The following is a 23104-nucleotide window of genomic DNA, read 5'->3' as shown; positions in this document are numbered from 1 at the left end:
GCTCTCATGTGGAGGTGCTGAAACTCTCACAGACGTGCACCAAACATGCTGACACTATCACTACAAGAGTGAGAACATCTTTGTACAAAGTTAGTGTTAAACTAATTCCAAGATATCTGATGCCTTTGAGCAGCTTGTTAACACAGAATGCTCTGACTCCCTGTTTTCCAAGTAGGAGAAAACATTTAGTTTTCATTATTAATTTTCAAATTGCTACAGCATTAAAATATACTGTTCCATTAAAACAAAACTATTGCTCCTTTGCCTCCACATTGATTTTCTTTTCTACAGGTGAGGTCCATTGAATGACAATATTTATAGGAAATCTCCAGAATTGGTGTAGTGTAGTAGAAAAAGTACCAAATCAAGCATCAAATAATACCACTTATGATGTTGCTTATTCACTTACTAGCCATGTGACCTTGATAACACACTTAAGATATCAAAAACAGTTTCCTCATTTGTATTGTTGGGATAATGACTCTTGTCTGATCTACCTTATAGGGTTATTATAAAGGGCCTGAAACATTTTGAATATTATAAAATTCTATTCTATTTAAGGTAACATTATTATCTTCAGTCTATATGAACATCCCTCCTGATGTGCTTTTAAAATATCTATAGTCTCATGCTGCCTTTAGAATTGTTTCCAACCTCCTCAGCATTTTTCTGGATTTTTTGTCACAACTATTTAGGATAATTCATCTTGAGAAGGCATTTTTTTCACCTAATAGTTTTAAAATGTCTATAAATTGGTTATACACAATTTTGTGATTAAAAAGCACTTGAAATAAACATGGCAGTACAGGTACCTTTTTGATATACTGATTTCCTTTCCTTTGAGGAAATACCCAGTAATGGGATTGCTGGATCATATGGTATTTAATGGTTCTATTTTTAGTGTTTTGAAGAACTTCATACTGTTCTCTATAGTTGCTACACTAACTTACATTCACATTGATAGTGTATAAGAGTTCTCCTTTCTCCGTGTTCTCACTAGCATTTGTTATTTTTTGTTTTTTTGATGACAGCCATTCTAACTGTGGTGAGATGATATCTCATTATGGTTTTGATTTTCATTTCCCTGATAAGTAGTGATGTTGGTCATTTTTCATATACCTGTTTGTAACATTTTTATGTCTTTTTTTTTAGAAATGTCTATTCAGATCATTTGCCCACCTTTAATTAGATTTTTTGTGTGTATGCTGTTGAGTTCCTTATATATTCTGGATATTAATCCCTTGTCAGATGAATAATTTTCAAATATTCTATCCCATTCTGCAGATTATCTATTCACTCTGTTGACTTTTCCCTTTGCTGTGAAAAAGCTTTTCAGTTTGATATAATATCATTTTTCTGTTTTTGCTTTTGTTGCCTGTGTTTTTGAAGTCTTATCTATAAAATCTTTGTCCAGACCAATGCCTGAAGTTTTAACCCTACGTTGTGTGCTAGTAGTTTTATAGTTTCAGGTCTTACATTCAAGTCTGTAATTCATTTTGAGTTGATTTTTGTATATGATAAGAGATAGAGGTCTTGTTCATTTTTCTTTATAAGAATATCCAGTTGTTCTGACACTATTTTAAAAATGTGATATGTATGTATACAAACACACACACAGAATGGAATACTAGTCAATCATAAAAAAGAATGAAATTCTATCATTTACAGCAACATGGATTAACCTGGAGGACGTTATTTTAAGTGAAATAAGTCAGGCACAAAAAGATAAACATTGCATGTTCCCACACAGGGATAAAAGTTACGCTCATAGAAATAGAGAGTAGAATTACGGTTACTAGAGGCTTGGAAGCATAGTGGGGTGGGGAGATAGGGAGACCTGTTGGTTAACACATACAAAATTAATTCCTCCACTAATTAGAAGGAATAAGTTCTAGTGTTCTATAGCACTGCAGAGTGACGATAGTTAACAGTAATTTATTGTATATTTTCAAATAGCTAGAAGAGAGGATTTTTAATGTTCCCAATACAAAGAAATGATAAACGTTTGAGGTGATGAATATGCTAATTACCCTGATTTGATCATTACACATTGCATACACATATCAAAATATCACTCTGTACGCCCTACATATGTACAATTATTATGCGTCAACTAAAATTTTTTAAATTTTTTTAAAAAAGGACTTGGTAGGGACTGGGCATGGTGGCTCGGGCCTGTAATCTCAGCACTTTGGGAGGCCTGGGTGGGGTAATTGTTTGAGCCCAGTAGTTTGAGACCACCCTGGTCAACATAGCAAGACCCTGTCTGTACAAAATATATATAAAAACAATTAGCTGGGCATGGTGGCACACCATGTAATCCCAACTACTCAGAAGGCTGAGGTGGGAAGATCACTTGAGCCCAGGAGTTTGAGGCTGTAGTGAGCTATGATCATATCACTGTACTCTAGCCTGTGCAACAGAGTAAGACTGTGTCTCTGTCTCTTAAAAAAAAAAAAAAGGACTTGATAGTATATAAAGTAAGCAAAAACTAATAACTTACTAAGACCCATAAGGTGCTATGTTATAAAGGGAAATACATAGGAATATAGTCCCCTAAAATAGTGTTATTCAAAGTTTATTCCACCAACTGCTACCTGTCCACAATGAAATATGTACAGAAATTGAGAGTAAGAATTTAAAACCTATTGTAATATTTTGATATTAACATGACATCTAATTCAAAATGTAATTTTGTGTGCTGAACGTAGTAATAAAAGTTGGGACTTGCATTTTGCATCTTTTTACTTTATTTTTTATTAACTTGTTTTATTATATTCTACAATTATTGGTCCTTGAAAGATTGGAATAAAAATGTTTCCCATCCCAGGTAGCTTGAGAAATAGTTCTCTAAAGACTTTATTTGATGCCAATACTGTAACTACTTCCAGACCATTTAAATGTCATTTCATTAAATATGTGTTATCAGGTTGTTAAGTTTTCAAAATTGTGTTCTACTAATAGACCTTTTCAGAATTCTGTTTATATATTAGCCATAATGCATATTCAAAAAACAAGCCCCATGTATAACCTTTGATGTAGATATTGGCAATGTTTTTTTTTTGCCCTTCGTAAGTATTAATTTGCTTGGCCACTTTGTAATGTTCTGAAGTTATGAAGTTGTCTTAAACTGTTAAAAAGCAAATGAGTGCCAACAAATCCTATTTTGGCAATTTACATACACTAAAAACCTAAGGAAAAAGAAGTCATTTCAAAAAAATAAATTTTTTACATATTATTGCATAAAATGACAGATTTCTGCTCCCATTAACAATGGAGAGGATACTTTTCTAACATTTTCATGAGCTTTTGACAAAACTAAATAATCAAGAAATCTCTGTACAGATGAAAATATGTAGAAACAGACCAAAATGTAGGAGTTACTTTTAGTGACATAGCCAATTAAGTGTAATAGATGTATGAATTGTAGTTGTATGCTTTTACAAACTAGTACACACTGCACGGTATTCATTCAGTGACTATGTGAAGAATGCTAGGTAAGTCTAGGAACTCTTTTTTCATAGCCTTAATTCTGTAACTCAAGCTAATTGATGACTAAAAAAAAGTGAATAAAACCAGGAATTCAGATATATTTATTTTTCTCTGTACTAATTTTCCATGGAACTGCAACCTGTTGTTTACTAGTCATTGGATTTCAAAAGTAAAGTCAGTATCAAACTGGTAATAACACTGGACGCGGTATAAAAGGACATGGATTCTATTTCTAGCCTGTTACTAATTAGCCTGAGTGGTCTTGGGTAAGTTATAACCACTTCTCTAGCTTTTGTTTTTTTCTCTCTGTTAAATTATAAGATTGGACAAGATGTCTCCGTAGGTCTATTCTGGAGGTAAGTGTCCATGAAAATTTAAGTTAAAAAAAAAAAAAAAACTTTTAAAAAGTTCTTTTAGATTGCAGTTATCATATGAAAAATTCTTCTGGATAGTTAAAAAGAAAGTGCTCCCTGGTTCATATTGCCAATAAACCTTTTGAAAATGACCATCCATTTATATAAGCCTGAAATATAAATAAAATTGGAAGTAAAAATATAAGCATATATATTAATACTATTTTAAAGTTCATTCTATGCAGAGCTTAAATTCTATTGTCAACAAATATATTCAAGACTAATACTGCATTTCAAAGGACAGAACTACTTAATAAATAACACTACCCCATGCCATATTCTTTCTGTGAATATAAATTAAGGAATGACACCATCCAGTGCTATACTGTCTCTGTGAATGCAAATTAAGGAGTTGGCCTTGTTATTTGAATTTGGATTCAGAAAATAGCTTCCTGGGCAATCCCTTATGTACTAAGCTCTGCGTGTTTATGATACACCATTTTGAGCAGCTGGAATGCATTCAACACTTAGGGAATTTGGAAATGGATTTGCATTAGGGTAAATTGATGCATTGCTACCTAGAGAATATGACAAGATCTGTACAGTACCCTGGGACAATTGTGCAGGTTGCTTGTGGTTGTTTAGCCTAATGATTGAGGGCACAGGGGTGCAGAATATTAGGGAAATTCCAACCCATTCATGGGACTCCCATTTTCTGTGGCCCACTCATTGGTAAGCTCTTGGTTGATGAGGAACGCCTAAGGAATGGGACATGTGCTTCTCATGGAACTTGAATAGATCTAGGCATGTGGGACTCAGAAATCACATCATAAGAAACTTTTTCCCTTCTTAATTTTTTCCTCAATTCTGATTCTTTCCAGTAAAAAGACTCAGTCTGGTGTTAGTGTGCTTCTAATACCTCCCTTAGTTATGATTCCCCTTTGCAACAAAGAGAGTCAGCCAGGAGTGCCAAAGCTTTCTGCAAACAAACAGTATTTAGCTATACTTTAAAAACATTAATTTGTTCTCTGTTCTTATAGTTATCTTCTATTTATGACTAGTGATACTGTCTCTTTAATTATGGTAGCAACATAAATTTATCTTTTAAAATGAATTTATTTAAGCCCCAAAGATATGTTTATTTAGAAAAATAAACTCTTAAATAAATAATAGTGCATGGCTGGCAAAAATTTCTAAGATTTGATATTGCAAATGACTGATGTTTGGGAAACATTGAGCTGGTGGAAAATGCCCTGAGCTGGAAGACAGGAACCTTAGTCGCTAACTCTAATTTTAACCTTGTCACTAATTATTGGATTGTCCTTGGGCAAGATAATGAGTCTTTCATGCCTCCATTTCCTCAGTATTCAATAAGTACAATGATATTTGCCAAATTAGCTTTGGAATGATGATGTGTTAAGTGATGGATAGTGAAATACTATAAAAGTTGAAAGTTTTATGTAAATAAGGTTCGTTATTGTGTGTCTGAAACAACACTTTTTCTTTTTTTACCACCCTAACAAAAAAACAAAACAAAAGCAAAAACAATAATAAGATCAAAACTACTTAGGTAAGGATAATATTATCTCTGTCTTCTCTCTAGGACCATGAAATCTGGTGGTGCTGGGGGGTGCGATTGTGTGTGTGAGCAAAAAAGACTAACTTCAGTTCTTCAGTCTCTTCATTTATACTGTTGCTAAATATTAAGGCTCTAGTTTTTTTATTTTGATTATATGTTTAGTTTTATTATTTTCCATGGTGCTAAAAAGCTTGAAAAGTAAACTACATTTAAAAAAATAAAATGAAGAATGGATCTTATTCATTCCAAGGGTTAATAAAAGTACTACGAACTATCTAAATATTTAGAGTTGTTAAAAATAATGGAATTTAGTTTCATACCGAAATTCTTTCTTCATCCTAAATAATATTTGAAATCTGTTTATTGTACTTTTCCATTGTGTTTATAGCCATACATTTTCTAACAATGTGATATCATCTCTTCACAAAAGATATTTTACTGTTACATAATACCATTTCCTATAGACTTCAGAATTTCTTTATCTGATTTAATCTCTTGCTTATCATTGAAGTTAAGGTTATTGTTTGGTTAAAATATAATAGTTCAGTTCGACATCTAACATATTTTGATATTAATGATTAATCATGTCAGGTTTATGGTTGTATTTTATTTTGAGACATACATATAACTAAGTTCTAAGTTATTAATTTATTGTGTGAAATAGAGAATAATCATAGCGATGGAACCGATGCTAGCAATTGTGGTTTGGTTTCTCATTCTATTAAGCAAAGCTTATTTAACCATTATTCCTGCTGAGTTAGAAAATGATAGACATCAGAATCTTATTTGTACATAAATATTCATGCTTGCTCTAGGACAGCGATTCTAAAACTTAAGCAGTTATCAAAATCACCTGTAGAGCTTATCCAAACACAGATTGCTTAGCCAGCCCTCAGAGTTTCTGATCTAGTAGTTCTGGGGGGAGGCCTGAGAATTTGTATTCCTAAGAGGTTCCTAGGTGATGCTGCAGCTGCAGTTGCAGCTCTGGGCCCACACTTTGAGACCCCATGATCTAGTCGGTATAGCAGGGCAGTGAAAGCCATGCACTTTGCTGATAGGCCCAGATTGCAGCCCTAGCTTTGACCCTTATGAGCTGTGCAACTTGGATAAGCTAGGGATCAATGTTATCATCTGTAAAATGGTAATTATACTTACTGGGAATATTAAATGAAATAATGCCAATTAAGTGCTTAAAACCGTGCCTAGCATGTTCTGAGCCCTCACTAAATGGAACATCAGTAACTAGTGGCCATGGTAGTTACAGTGATTGTGGAAGTTAGTAGTTAGTGGTAATAGAAATAATATACCCATTTGTTTTAGTTCAATTGCAATGAAAGTTTATTAGTCTTTTCTAAGGAATGGTGGACAGAGAGCTTGGCTTTCACTAATGACATTGTGTCTATGAAAAACATTCTGCACAAGAAGGGGATTCAGTGAAAACAAGTAGTGCCCCTAGTGAGAGGACTTTTAAGAGGACTTTGGAGATGTGAATCTAGATGCAGTTTTAGCAAAAGTTTTCCATTTGTGCGATGTTTATCAATATTCAGAACTTACTGCATTTGTTTCTTTCCTTCCCTTAGCAACAAGAGCAAGACCCAACAAACTTATACATCTCAAATCTCCCCATTTCTATGGATGAGCAGGAACTCGAGAATATGCTGAAACCCTTCGGACATGTCATTTCCACAAGAATACTAAGAGATGCTAATGGAGTCAGCAGAGGTGTTGGCTTTGCCAGGTAAAACTCTTGCTCCATATGTAATCAATCTTTCCTCATTGTTCCCTTTTAATTCCATGCCTTTTAAATACTAGGGCCCAAAGCAATAGAATATGCAAAGAAAAAAATTAGCTTATCAAACCTGTCTGAATCTTTGCTTGGAGCCAAAGAATTCCAATGTAATTATAAATACACTATGCTTGCTAAAATATGTACATGGAATGTGTTTGTGTGTCCCAAATCGTAATGATATTCATACCCAGTTCTCAGTCCTATCTGTCCCTGCAGATCAACAAATTCAGATTCTGCCAGTTCCTGCCAGTAGTAATAAATGCCCTGTACTCCAAAGCAAAAGAGCCCGTGTGGTGAACAAAGCATCTAAATGTTTTGAAATGGATTTCCAAAGAAGAGAGGTAGTAGAATTTCTCAGTAAGGAGAAGGAAGAGAAAAAAGATTTAGAGAAACAGGAATTATTGGGAAGTCCTAAGGAACCCAGAAATGTAAGGGAAGGTCAAGGAGGCATTTGCATTTAGCACCCCGGCAGAGTGTTTTTGATATTTTAGGCAGAACAGAAAAAAAAAAAAAATTGTATTTCTTTCATTGTTGGAAAAGGAAGAGTAGTTTTCATTTTAACGTTAAGGGAATGTTTACAAAAGAGGATCTCAGCCAGAAATAGAGTTAAAATGGTTGTACCTGCTGTGCTTTCATGAAAAACAAAGCTAAAGAAACCACAGAGAAAAAGAAACTGCTCAATAACAATGAAAAAAATAAAAGTCATGCTGTCATGGCTTGATGTGTTTATGTGTGTCTCCAGCTGATTTAACATGGATGAATGGATGGATATTGGGTGTCATCTAGAAGTCAGCTCATTGCAGGCAGGTGTGTGAACCATTCCAAACTAACTTCTGTCAACTCACTTTGAAAGACAACAAATTGTAATTATGTGTTAACTGATCCCTAACTTGATTTCCTTGAGGTTGTAGACCATGTCCTAAAATTCTTTACATTCCTAATAATGTAACAAAGTAGACCAATAGACATAGGCAAGATACATGCTTGATGATTTGAATAGAATTGAGAAGAATGAAGAAAATCTTCCTGACTTGTATGTGTGCATGAGGTATTCAGGCTTTCAGAACATTGACAACTGTTGATTTTCATGGTCAAGGCAAAGATAATGACATCACCTGGGTCTCTGAATTTGGCCAGCGCAGTCATTCTTGAGTGGTGTACAACCTGCTATTTAAGGTTTGAGCAATGTAGGAGTCACGGAAACCACAGCCGTGTTTCACTTTACACAGCGAGCACATTCCTTTGGTTCTTCCTTCATATCCTGCCCTCCAAAAACTCTTTCTAATACGTTAGTTTCTCCTTTTCCTGCTGAGAAATAAATGCATCTCAAATTCATTGAGAGAACACATTTCTAAGATCTATTGTAACTTTAAAAAAAAAAAAAAAAACCGAAGGATTTTTTGGTTCAAAGTATATTAATTTGCCAGGGCTGCCATAACAAAATACCACAGACTAGGTGGCTTAAGTAACAAAAATGTATTTTCTCACAATTCTGGAGGCTAGAATCAAGGTATCTTAAAGGTTGGTTTCTTGTGAGGCTTTTCTTCTTGGCTATGGGTGGCTGTTTTCTTCTTGTGTCTTCACATCATCTTCTCTCTGTATGTGTCTGTGTCCTGATCTCTTCTGTTTATAAGGACAGCAGTCATAATGGATTAGGGCCACACTATTGGCCTATTTTTAACTTAATTACCTTTTTAAAGACCCTGTCTCCAAATACATTCCCATTCTGAGGTACCAGAGTTCAGGTACTAGATTACAACTTCAGCATGTGAATTTTGGAGGGGACAAAATTCAGCTCATAACACAATGATTGAACTATTCACTCCTTTCACTTTATCTTTTCTACACACTGAGTTTGCTTACAATGAAACATATTCTTAAGTGCAGAGCCTCTTAATCTATATTGTAAGAAGCAACTGTAATCATGGTATATGAATCATGGTGTGTCATGAAGTCATGATGAAAGAGTAAAACTTATGAAGTTATTTTTCTTTAGGAACTGAGGAAGGGTGGGAATTTTAAATTGATACTTTATCAGAAGGCAGTCTCTCCTCCATTGCATTTTGCACATAGTGACCAGAGATGAGCCCTTAAAAATTCAAATCTGATCATGTCAGTGTCCTGTTTACAATTCCATAGTATGGCCCAAGCGATTTTACTTGCCACCCTCTCTAGCATCATTGCTGGTGTCACTCATCTTCCTGGTCTTGACTATTCCTGCTTCAGGGCACAAACTGCCCTTCTTGACTGGTTATACTTTCCATGGCTCTTCTGCCACTCATCTGTCAGGTATCAGCCTAAACGTCTTTTCTTCAAAGAATCCTTCACTGACCTCCACCCCCAGGCTTCACACAAAGTTAGGTGTGCTTGTTACAACTTCTATAAAAGTTTTGTTTGTTTTTCAAATAAAATTTATCATATTGCAGTGAATTCATGATTTAATTTCTGTTTTCACCTATTGGATTGGACGCTTCCTTAAGTCAAGTTCCCTTTTTCATTATTGGATGGATGTGTGGGTGGGTATTGGACTTCATAATTACCATTCCAGGAAGTTCCTGAATAGCTAAACTCAATGGTCAAACTTTGAGCTTTGGATATGAATTATCAGGCACACCCCAATACTGAAACTTAGGTCTCTGTACTCTAAGTCATGTATTTTCCAATTTTGGAAAGTGGCATGTAGATTAAAAAGGAAAACATAGGTTCAAGTCAAGCCAATGATTTCTTATGTCTAAGAAATAAAAAGAAAATGTGAATCTTGACTTTTTTGTAAGAAGCCAGGAAAGTAACACAGAATAAGTATTTCATTCTCCACATATCTTAGACTTTAAATTTTGAGGAGCAGGATCCCACATGATTAACCTAATCTGATGGGGTGAGAAAATAATTTTAGCTATGCCTATGTAAGTAGATCTGCCCAAATTCCTGCTTCCTCACACTTTAACATTTGGTCTGCAGTTTCTCAAACAGTTGTGGCTCTTGTCTTAACTAACTTGGTCGTTCACAACTTAACTGTTGCGCAAGTGTTCCTCCTTTTTAAAATATCATCCTGTCCTGTTTCCCCTCAGCCTTCTCATTTGGAACTCCCATCTGAACCATAAAACAGAAGATGGTTTGAGTCACTATTTTTTCTCCATTCTTCCAAGGATAGTACATAATAAAGGAGAGAAGTTATTGGATTAAATGCAGATGTCTTGGGACAGTGGTTCTCCAAAGTGTGGCTCCCAGATCAGCAGCTTCAGCATCACCTGAGACCTTGTTAGAAATGCAAATTGTTCTGCTCCCAACCAACTGAATCAACAATCTGGTGGTGGGAGTGGACAGCAATCTGTTACCAGTGTGTTCACAAGCACTTTAGAGGACTCTACTGCTCTCTAACACTTGAGAACATTGCCTTAGGGCATTAAGACTGATTCCTAGGATCATCTGAAAGGTCTGTAAAAGCTCTGATTGCTGGTCTCCATTCTTAAAGTTTCTGATTCAGTAGAACTGAGATGAGATTCAGTCATTTGCATTTCTAACAAGTTCCTGGTGATGCTGACACACTGATCTGAGAACCACACTTTGAGAACTACTGCTCTAAAGTCATCTGTGATTTTTGCAGATGGAGTTGATGCCTGTCAATGATGCCTTTGTTACACTGTACCATTTTCTCAAAATGTACTAATCGTGACTCTATCTCCCTGTTCCTTAGGAGTAGAGACCATGCCTTATTCTTCTTTATATCTGTTCCAGCACCTAAATTTTATCTGGCATATAATTGATCTTCAGCAAATTTCTGATGATGAATAAATGAAGTCACTTCAAGTTTTTTTTTTTGTTTGTTTGTTTCTGACTATATGACAATCAATACACAGGGAGACAACATTTGATGATAATGAGAAGCCAATTCTGAGATAAGGAGTACTGAAATATTAGAGAAAACTATAGCAACATCAACCCAACTAGTATTAAGCTCACTTTCTTTCTTTCTTTCTCTAAAAGTTCTCAGTGCCACAGGCATTATTAAAAGAATATACTTATTTAATTGGGAGAACAGCCAGCCTATAATTGTGTCTAGTAAATTGTTGTACATAGCTCTTGAATTTATGACTATCTCAATTCACAAAACCTGAATAATTCTTTCAGCAGGCTTCATTTTTAATAGCACCATTGGTCACTCCTAAGCAACAGATGTAGTCCTTAATTCACGTGCAAGAAATTCTAAAATTCCTTTGACTAGAAAGAAAAACCCCCATTATTATTTCACTTGCAAGCTATACATTAATCTTCTTTGATAACCATCCCTTCAAAGTAAAAGGAGTATCTTCATTTTATATTTAAAACACTGAACTTCAAAGCATTGATTGGAATGCCAGTAGGGTGCACAGACAGCACAATTACAGGCTTTTCAAAGTTCCAGAAGCACTAGATAGTGTCTGAAATTACAGACATTTTATTTTTTTATTTTTATTTTTTTACTCTCTTGTAACTTAAAACAATTTTGTAAGATCCACCCCCCTCCAGGCAGCCTTTTATAGCCAAGTCATAAACCTTTAAAAACAGAAGTTTATGGTGGGAATGCTGACAGAGCCACTACTGCAGCGCTAGCGAATGCCGACAGACTACCTTGCCTGGGAGGGTGAGGATCACAGCATAAATCAGCCAGAGTCTGGAGGGACATTACTGTGTGCTCATGTTATCCATTTCCCATTCCCAGAAACATGAGACCGTTTGTCCAGCAAACGTCATATTGAAAGAGTGTTATGAGAGGCCAGTAAAGAGTGACCCAAAGTGGAAAAGGGATGGGAGGTGAGCATTCACAATTAATCCAGCTTCAACATCTGGGAACATAGAACTTCTTTAAGAGATGCCTTTACTGTCCCCTGGTGAGCTAAAGAGCGTGAGAGACCGCTGAACACAGAGACCTTTGTATTTTGTAGTATTTTTTTGCCCCTCCTCTGTACTCTTAATTTGATTCTCATGGAGCTTTGTTTGAATGACTTTTAACATATGGGCAGCCCTGTGTTCCACCTCTCCCTATTGAATGAACAAGTTTCCTAAATAAATAATATTAGTTCTTCTTTCTTTTCACCAAGTAAAAAAAAAAATTAAAGGTGGTTATAGGCAAATACTAGCCTGATTATTAAAAATCTGTATAAATATTAGGTTAAATTTTATTTGTATTTTATATTAATAACTTTGAATATCATTAAACTTTTATTGATTTACCTTCCACTCCCTGATACATCTTGCTTCCTACCTTCTTCCATCTCCTCAAATGTAATGAGAACACTGATGCAGAATAAATATATGAAAATATAGGAATTTAAGAAAATATTAAGCAAATACCAATTCTTCCTTTGTAGACAAATATGTGATGCTTTATAATGACCATCCAGTCTATCAAAATTTGTTTTTATTGTTTGGAATACGATTTGATTATACATACCTGAGTCCATTGTTGCACTAACATTCCCTCCCTTGCCAATTTGGTAATTCTTTTGCCATTACTGTCTCAAACACATGGAACTAGGAAATCAAATGTGACCAGAGTAAATCTCTAAAGTGTAAACTTAGTGATTAGTAATCTCCAAACTACAGCTGTGTTTTCACAGAAACAGGTTACAATTGTGTTTGCTGAGATTGAAGAGAATAAGGGCTGTTATGTTTCATTACTTTTAGTAATTTTAATTCCTCTTCCAATTGCCAGCAGATGTGGTCTACTACGGAGTGTATTCCTGGTCCCCCCCTACAGCTTCTTCAACTTTGTTCTTATTTTGCATGTCTTTTCTTTTACCTTTATCTGTTCCTTCTCATTGCACCTTTGTTCTTTCTCTTTCCATCAGAAAGTCATAATCAGGGCTGGAGAAGGCAGAACATTCTGCTTCCTTTTTCATACATTCAGAGCCCTGGGTTTTAAAATCCAAACCAACCAACCAAACAAACAAATTAATTAAATTGCATCAAATAACATCAAATACTTATTATTCTGAAATCTCCTGGACTCCAGTTTTATTTTATACACACCTTTATAAACATGTGGAGAAGGGGTTGGAACAACATATACTTTATTGCTTTATTGTTATAAAATGGAAATGACTATATTCCAAAGCCCGCTTTCTGTGGGATGGGAAGAGTTCTGAAAAATTATTTACCCGTGTGAAACTGAATTGAGGGAACTTCGTTACCTTTAAATTGGAAATGGTGGCCATTCAACACGCTCAGGGCCAGTTAGATGTCTTTGCCCTGTAACTGCTCTACGTGCAAAGTGTGACAGGGACTCTTGGGGCATTCAGAAGGCTTTGGGGATTTGAGGCAGGTAGTCTGATTCTGGCTAATAGAGAAGAAAGACTTGAAAATATGGTCCAATGTCTTTTGGACTACAAGTCTGAGGCTCTTTTATTTAGTATCTTTCCTATACTCTCACCTTTCTGTGAGTTGGACCAACCCATTAATTCTCCACATCTCTGTGGTTAGGAACATGGCTCTACATGGATCAGAAATAACTTGCATCTTAGTTCTGGACTTCTTACTGTGTTTGTGGGTCAGTTACTAAACTCTCTGAGCCTCTTTTTCTGATATATAAAATGTATTCATTCATTCAGTTTATCCAATAAATACGTCTTGGGCACTACTAACATGCCAGTAATTGTTCTAGATGCAGGAATTCAAAGATGTACACAAAGAGAAAACATCTGCTTTCATGGACCAACATTCTTTCTGCTGGCTTGGGGAGATGACAATAAGTATGGAATAAAAAAAATTAAATACCAAATAGTATCAAATAATTAATATCAAAGTGTTACAAAAACAAAACAAAACAGAGGGGTATGGTAGTGAGTAAGGGGATTAAGAGAGGAGAGGTCAGGGACAGGAAAGCCCTCAGAAGAGGGAACATTTAAACTGAATTGCAAATGGCAAGAAGGAACCAGCCATAAAAATCTCTCCCTGGGGGTGGAGTAAAGAGAGCAATCCTGGCTAAGAGAAAAGGAAGTAGAAGATCTAAAGTGGGGCTGCATTTGGCATGTTTGGGAAACAGAAAAGAAACAAAGTTTTAAACCATTGAGTAAGGGAAACAGATATGATAGATAACAATATCTAGGAATGAAATATGGCTGTAGCTCAAAGAAATTGATTAAAAGTGATAATGCATTCCAGAGGCATTTAGTGGCAGGGCTTTTCTAGACCTATACTTAATTTCTCCTGTATCGAAGTTTAATTTTTTTAAGTTTAATAGTCTTCCATTTCTTTACCAAAATCCTTCTGGAAAAAATTGGTTTCTGGCTAAAAGGTAGATTTAGATTATAATGCACAAAGACAGGGGTAGTTAGGTAGTCAAGTAATCTAAGTAAGAGAAGTAATTTCTAGATCAAGTGTGAGGAAAAACTTCCTTTCTTATGTGTTTCTTGAAATACACAGTCTCTGGGATAATCTTTTATTCCTCTATTGCTGATAGTTTTATCGCGTAGCCATCAGGGTGCTAGCTGGAAGCAGAATGTCACTCCAGATGATTCAACTGAAGGGACTCAACTGAAAAAAGGAGTATTCACTAAGTACTTACAGAAGCAAAGTTAAGAGAACTGACAAGGAGATATTGAGATTCCCAGAGGGGAACAACAGGGGAGAAAGCCCTTACCACCCTGAGGGCAGAAGAGGCAAGTGGAGGGGTGTTCCCAGAGCACAGTGAGACCCAGAGCCTCAGAGCAGGGAGATAATGAGGGAAAACCACTCAAATTTCTCTCTATTTCTCCCTTTTGATGTCCTTTCAGGCCTCCAATGGCAGAACCCAATGGAAACCTGGTAGGTAAGACAGCCAAGATGATATAATTTATAGAAAGGTCACTTCTTTGGAGCAGAGAGCAGGGCAGAGAAGACATTTAGGGGAAGGGCAAATAGAAAAGCATCAGCACACATAGATAAATTAAAGTTACTACTTCCATCAGGTTGCAATCTTGTTCTGTTCTCTGTTCTTGCTGTGCTCTTGGCCAAAGAATGACCAGATACGCCAAAAGCAAGGCAAGCATGAAACCTTTACTGAGGAAGGACAAGATAGGTTTACAGAGCAAGAGAAAGATACATGTTTACGGAGTAAGAGCAAGATACGTTCACCACAGAGTGACCAACGGACCCCTCTGTCATAACAAAAGAGCCCTGGTAATGGTCTGGGGTCTTGTTTTATAGTATCTGGATTGGGCCCTCCTTCTGGTTCAGATATCACCACTAAACCACGTTGATAGACAGTTAAGGACATGATTACTCTAGGTCACTTTCCAAATCCTACTGAACTTGGGCTGCCTGGCCTGAGGGCTAGGGGATTCCCTGAATACTTTTGCAGATTAGCAGGGTTTCCTCCTTCCCCCAGGTGTGGCAATTGCTTCTGATGGAATTAAGATGGGCAGCACCAACACAGAGTGCCCACCTTTGTTCTTCTTCCCACATGGGGCAATTGCTTGAGACAGCACCAAGGAAAGCCATCCACCTTTGTCCCTATGAGAGCCAGAATCCCTATCTACCTAACACTTCCTTTTTTTCCCTCTTGAATCTATTATTAAAAATAAAACAAGTTTAGGGATAAATAGCATCTACTACTTTGCCTTAGGATTGTCAATTGACATGGATTGGTGGAATGATAACATACTGGCTTTATTTAAAGAAAGCAACTGCTCTTTAACACTACCTCATGGTTGCTGTGATATCTTTTTTCTGACACCACTGTGAAACCAAATGTGTGTTTTTCTCTGACGTCAAATGCATGTTGTTTTAGCATAACAATTCTCCAATTCTCTAACATCAACTAGGTGTCCTACAGTCCCATTCAATTTTGACGCTTAACTGCCTGGAATGATTGTGAAACTCCACAGGTGTGAGGGCTCAGTTCCTTGCTAGCTGCAAATGGAGTGCCCAGGCTGCCTGCACTTCCGCCCAGCCAACTACAAATGTGGGAATTCCCACAACCTCCTTGTCTCAGTTCAATAACTCACCACAATGACTCACAAAAACACTTTACTTATGTTACCAGTCTATTATAGAGGATACAACTCAGGAACAGACAAATGGAAGAAATGCAAATGGCAGGAGAAAGGACCCCGTAGCTTCCATGCCCAGCACATCAATGTGTTCACCAACCTGGAAGTTCCTGAACCTTGTGTTTAGGGGTTTTTATGGAGGTTTCATTATGTAAGAATGATTGGTTGATTAAATCATTGGTCACAATCTTCCCTTCTCCATTCCTCAGAAGTCAGAGGGTGGGGCTCAAAAAAAGTCTCAACCCGCTAATCTTGTCTTGGTCTTTCTGGTGACCAGCCCCCATCCTGAAGTTATCTAGAGGCCCCACCCTAAGTGACCTCATTAGTGTAAACTCAGATGTGGTCAAAAAGGGTCTGTTGTGAATAATAAAAGACATACCTATTACTCAGGAAATTCCAAGGGTTTTATGAGCTCTATGCCAGGAACCTGGGACAAAGACCAAACATGTTTTATTACATTACAGTTGCCATGCGGAAACATGGGTCAGACCATCCCATCTTTCAAGAAGTGTCAGAAATTCAAATTTTCACGTGAAGTCTCTCAATTTTTAAATGTTGACAATCATTTCAAATTTCCAAAACCTTTTTGCCATCCAAACAAAACATGGATGGATTTGGCCCATGGTTTCCAGTCTGGAATACCTGACATGGAACTCCAAAACAGTAGCTTTCAACCCTGGCTGCACACTGGAATCACCTGAGTAGCTTTGAAAACTTTGTGCCTGGGCCTTATGCCAAAACCATTAAGTCAGAATCTCCTGGGCTGGGCCTCAGACACTGAAATTTTTAAAAAATAGTTTCCTGATAATTTTAGTGTACAGTGATTTTTAAAATAAACTTTTTATTTTAGAATAAGTTTACATTTACAGAAAAGTTATAAAGATGACATAGTGTTCCTATATACCGCACACCCAGTTTCCCCCACTAACACCTTACATTACTATGGCACATTTTTCAAAATTAGGAAACTAACATTAGCACATTACTATTAACTAAACTCCAGACTCTACTCGGGTCTTACCAACTTTTCCATTAATATGCCCCTTATGTCCCAGGATCCAATCCAGGGTACTGTATTTCATTTAGTTTTTCTGTCTCACCAGCCTGCTCTGATACTTGACAAATTTTCAAGCTTTCTTTGTTTTCCTTGAGTAGTACTGATCAGGTGTCCTGGAGGATGTCTCCAGATCCAGTTTGTGTCATGTTTTTCTCATGACAGGACCCATATTATGTATGGGTTTTTGGAAAGAATACCACCCAGGTGAAGTGCCCTTCTTGTCACATTATATCAGGGCATATCCCCATTTTTGAAAACAACTGCTCTAGTTAATAGCGGCTGGATGGGGTGGAGATAGCAGGACCCATCCTGCTTCAGAACAGATTGAAGTAGATCAGTCAGTAGAAGAAATCAGGAGGGATAACATGAGGCCAGCAATGAAACTGCGTTTCTTCCAAATAAACCATCTAAATTAAGGGTCAAGAGACAAAGGTTCTCTTCCAGGCTTATGCGTTAACTAGTCTTTAGGGAAATTAACCCACAGTCTTCTAATGTTAGTGTCTTCATTTGTACAACATATAAGTTGATATCTGAGGCCAGTTCTAGTTCCGCCATTATGTAATTCTAAAACTCTGGAGTGGGTTTTCATTAGTCAAATATTGTCTAAAGTTCCATTTCCTAAGAGGAATATATTGTAACGCTGAGCAAGATATCTCTAAAACGTATGGGTTTCTGCAAAAGAGGATGGAAGGGAGGCCACTCCACTTCGCTACTTGGCGTTTATGACACTTGTATCCTAAGAATGTCAGGCGCCTGGCAGGAAGAAAACAAGTTACAAAAACTAAGAAAAAAATACAATTCATTCATTCATCTTTGTTCCTAGGACTCACTGTTATTCCTTCTATTATTTACAATGGATTAAGAACTAAATGACATAATTTGTTTTTGAAATGTCAAAAGGAGTGCATATTTTAGTACTTTTAAAAATCTTTTAATGTTGACCCTCTGTATAAATCTTACCAGAAATGAGGATGACTGGTTTACAACATTGGATACTCTAAGTTGCCAATAATTTGTACAGAGCCTGTGATTGCAAAACCACAAACATTTCACAATACTGGAAACCTCTAATTAACCACAGTAAGTGATATGGTAGATTTGTTTTAAATACATGGTTAATAATGCTTCTTGCTTTAAGATCACAGACTGAGATTCTATGGAGGTGAGATGGATAGGCTGTAAATGGTTTTGCAAAGTACAGTTTCGCCCCTACATCTGCATATTAAATCTGACCCAGAACATTCTACTAATATTGGATCAGTCTCTCATCTGATGTAATTTGCCTGTGGGAATTGTATTGGCTGTGAGACTAGCTCTTCTTAGTAGCTGTTGTTAAAAGAAGCAGCAGCAGCAGAAGAAACACAATTCTGTGGTGTGTTTCAAATGACTGAAGCCAGGTTCCTAAGCACTGAGACAAGAAAGAATGTCAAACAGGACCTTTAATGTGTATTTGTATTTAAACATCAGACCTAACAGAAAACCCTGAAGCTTTGTACAATGATTGGAGCCTTGTAAGAACCTAATTAATGTATTGTCAGGTGAATGGTTGGCCTGGCACTTGAGCTGTTCTGAGAGACACAAGGGGGTTCAGGTACCACCTAGGAAGAATAGATGCAGTTGTAGTGATTCAGTGGTCCGTCTGAAAGGAGCATATAAAGGCAGCTGTGTCTGGTATGCTGTCTTTTCAGACTCACTTGATAATGCTAGTGTCAGTTTCAGCTGAAGCGTGTGCCAGATTTCAGATAGCTTGAGCTGGCATTTCAGAGCAGTTAATTGTGAAACTTGAGAAGAAAATGGGCACATTCTTCCTAACTAAGATGGCTACTCAAATACAGTCTCCTTCCCCCCAGAGCTTTCTGGGTCTCACTTTTGTTCTCTTTCCACATAAAATGCATGAGGAACACTGAGTCTTTTCCCCTTGGCAGCTCCTATATTGCCATCTTTGCTGGGACTGCTTTGCCTTGTTAAAATGTGCCCCGTGTATTAAAATGAAATTGTCACTGCTGGGTGGTGCAGCATAACATGGTTTGACACTAAGCGCCGGCAGCTACAGAAAACAGACTTTTATTGCATTTATTCTTTCAGAGAGGAGAGTCTCTAAAGGCTCACAGCAGACATTCACTTAGTTAAATCTGAATGAACCCAAAGTGAACAATCTACGCTGCTGTCTTTGTGTTCATAGGAACAGCCCCCATCCGGCTTGATATGGCTGTAAAACAGTGTTAAGAAAAGACAGATGATCATACCTAAAATCCAGATGGGAAAACTTGAAGCTTTCAAACCAGGACAAAAATATTTTAAGTGGGTGGAGTGGGTTAGCCACCTGATTTTCTTCTTTAGCTTCTCTGTATTCCCTAAAATACATTATGTAGAATCAACAAGCACACTCACTCACACACACCCCGCCCCCCACACATACACACCCATCTAGTTTCAGTCTTCCTTTAGAATTCCATGTCATTTTAAGACAAAGAGAAAAGATTTGATTTGTAGGGCTCTTGCAAGCAAGCGTTAGATTCTTAACTGCCTTTTATCTAGATGAGTACCCAGAGAGAGATTGAACAGGGAGGGGGCTCTGGGGCATAAACTTTTCATTCTGTAGCTTTCCTGGAATAAAAATTCCATAAAGTAACATCTGTAGTAATTAAGGGCTTACATTTCCTCTCCCATTCATGTCTCTGTTAGGAGGCAAGGTTATTTTCCCTAAGAGACAATAGTAGATCCTGTGGGAAGAGAGAAAGCAGAGTTAGAATTCTTTTGTTCCTAGAAATGAAAGTTTCTTACTTTTTTAAAAAAAAAAATAGACAAATTGGAAGACTTATGACAAAAAGTTTCCACGGGAAAGAAAATTTGAAAGAGTTAGGAAAACTGTACTTAACTGTTCCTAAATATTTAGAATAGGGAAAAATTTATCCTTCTTTTTTTGTCGAAACATCTTCTGATTTGGGAGAACTTGTGATTAAGCAGCAAACAAAATGCTATCTTTGTTTTTATTTTTATTTATTAAAATTACATGTTATGAAGCTCAAAGATGTTTTTTTCACTTAGACTCCAATTGATTTATTCTTAAAATTTGGGTCATCCGATGAAATAAATACTGATCTTAACATTAAAATTATTTTCTCATACTCTCTTGTCATAGCAGGATCAGCTATGTAAATTATGGGGCCCAGTGAAAGATAACAACACAGATCTCTTTGTTAAAAAGTTATTAAGAAGTTCAAGACAGTGACAGCAGAACTTTATACCAAGTGCAGGGATGTTCTAAGGATGGAACGCATACATGGTAGTCTCAAACATGGAAAATCTCTACCACTAAGCAGGCATATCAATACGGAAAGATTCATGTCCACGCTTCATGGGAATGCATCTCTGAAAACAAACTGAAAAATTTGCCAGAAAATAATTACAGCTCCTCAATGGAACCAGCTGCTGATACCATCTTCAAACTTGTTGAACAGGCAATACAGATGCCCTATCTGCATCACCCAGTTTATTTCTAAGAGTTTCCTGGGTGAGCCTTTCACTGAGACTCATGGTCTGTTCCCTCTACCCAGGGTACAGAGGACCCAGGCCCTCCCTCCTGCCCAACTCAGCCCCACCCTAATTACTTCTTCAAAGGCCTTTCCTGCCTTCTGTGCCTCTTCTTAGCACTTCATGGCTTCTAGGATGCTTCTCACATTTGAATTCTAGTAGCTATAGTAAATATATATGACTTATTTGACATCCATTAACATATTTTTTTCTTATCTTGTTTCCTGTGCATGTAATATGGTCGTGTAATGTGGTCCTGAAAACACACATAAAATGTAGATGTAGGAAAGTTTTATAACTTGCATCGAGGGGCTCCATTCCAAGAAAACTCATATTAAAAACATGGCAGAAAATCCAAAATTGTACTTTGCCTTTCAGACAAATTTTACACGTTTTATACACATTCTTTCATGTGTATTTGTGCTGTTTTCTTGAATTCATTTTTGCCTCTAGTGTACTCTTGGTAGGACTTAATTTCTTTTAATCAGAACCCACCCTTTAATTTTTATCTTCCCCACCCAATGTTATAAAATAGTAAAGGCCAGATGTAATTCATTATTTAGAAAATGCCACAAATACTAATGCTGCCAGAATTGATATTATGATGGTATGGCTCAAAATCTTCATTCTTTAGATTGTTTGAGAGATGCCAAAATTTGGCACAAGAACCCCAATTTGGGAATATTGATATCTAGTATGAAAGAAATAGGAGATTGTCCAAAATTTAAAATTAAGACCTGAGGTTTGTATATTTATATCAATATGTAGGATTCCAGATAACTCTCTCTGGGTTTCTTTCATGCAATGGGTCTTCAATAAAATGTCATGGTATTGATGACTACAGTACTGTACTAATCTCTCCTTTAGGCTACAAGCTGTTCAAATAAAACACATCTTCTCAACTTACTTTGTGGAGTCCCTCAGCAGTGTAGTTTAGTAGTTATAGTACAGGTGTTAGTGCTGGGTAGGCATCAGTTCAAATCCCAACTCTACCACTTATTATAAAGGTAGTTTATCTCTCTAAGCCTCAGTTCCCTCATTGATGTGAAAGACAATAACAAGACCTACCTATCAGGTTTGCTAATTCAGTCATTCAACAGACATTTATTGAGCATTTTCTTTTAAAAAATTTTTTTCTTTTTTTTTTAAAAGAGACGAGATTTCTCCCTGTTGCCCAGTCTGGTCTCGAACTCCTGGCCTCAAGTGATCTTTCCGCCTGAGCCTCCAAGAGTACTAAGATTACAGGTGTGAGCCACCACACTGCACCTGGCCTCTATGGAGCACTTTGAATTGCTAAATATCATTGTGTTAATTAAGTAAAATAATGCCTTAGGGTTACCTCTGGATGAGGGCTCAGTACAGAGTCATCCACAAGGCAACTTTCCATATAGGGAAAGATGCTTTCTCAGCAATGATGGGTTTGTGATGTTCTCCTATCAATCTGTCCATTGTGGTTGTTACAACAGTTGACAGTTGGGTAAACTTCTCAAATTAAGCTTTCCCATGGCTTTCTTGTTCTCCTTTTCTTTTGTAGTTCTTTTTTTTTTTTTGGATACGTACAACTTGACAATAGTGTATGATCCCCTGTTTACTTTCTTTTTCCAGAATGGAGTCTACTGAAAAATGTGAAGTGGTAATTCAACATTTTAATGGAAAATACCTGAAAACACCACCAGGCATCCCAGGTAAGAAATGCCATTAATAAATCACTAAATAGTGCCTAGGATTATTGCGCTTATTAGAATGAGTACATGGGAAAGCCCTTCTTGGTCACTGGGATGGAAAAGTTTGCTTTTGTGAATTTTTTTTTTAAATATTATGTAGCAACTCATCATTTTCAAAAGCTTTTTGGTGGTTCTTCTTTGGCCTTTTCTTAAATCCCTGCTGTTAATTCCCAAAAGTGGATTAGATGAAAACCACAGCAAAGAATGATGCACTTGAAGTGAAAGAAGTTAATGACTCTTATCATTAGTATTGAAACCCTGATTTCCAAATTACAAAATATCTATGCAGTGATAGCCACAGGGTGATGCCAGGCCCCAAAGGTTTCTTACCAGTCTGTGACAAGAAAAATATAGAAAGTGAGAGTAAGTATTTAGAAAATTTTATAGCAATTTCAACTGTCATGAAATCCGAGGGCATAATTTTATATTTTACAAAAATACCAGTTACTGACACATTGGAAATTTAAAAAAATACTGTCCATTCATCAGAGAGTTTTAGAAGCTCCAGTCTAGACTATCCCAGGGCATTTCACATTTTCCAAGGCAAAATTCTTAGAATTTTACACAC

The 23104-nt window shown here is 36.6% G+C and overlaps 1 protein-coding gene across 10 annotated transcripts in view; it reads left to right on the top strand.

Moving 5' to 3' along the window:
- Nucleotides 1-23104, top strand: part of RBMS3 (RNA binding motif single stranded interacting protein 3) — a 665694-nt gene that overhangs the window by 397888 nt on the left and 244702 nt on the right. For all 10 annotated transcript variants that reach the window (XM_045537625.1, XM_045537631.1, XM_045537615.1 and 7 more), the window contains 2 exons: nt 7005-7162; nt 22418-22497. In XM_045537625.1, the coding sequence (XP_045393581.1) occupies nt 7005-7162; nt 22418-22497 (238 nt within the window). The remainder of the gene's footprint in view (nt 1-7004; nt 7163-22417; nt 22498-23104) is intronic.

This window comes from Lemur catta, chromosome 1, assembly GCF_020740605.2.
Source record: "Lemur catta isolate mLemCat1 chromosome 1, mLemCat1.pri, whole genome shotgun sequence".
Taxonomy (NCBI): domain Eukaryota; kingdom Metazoa; phylum Chordata; class Mammalia; order Primates; family Lemuridae; genus Lemur; species Lemur catta.
Note: the sequence above shows the minus strand (reverse complement) of the source record. Positions and strands in the feature narration are given on the sequence as shown.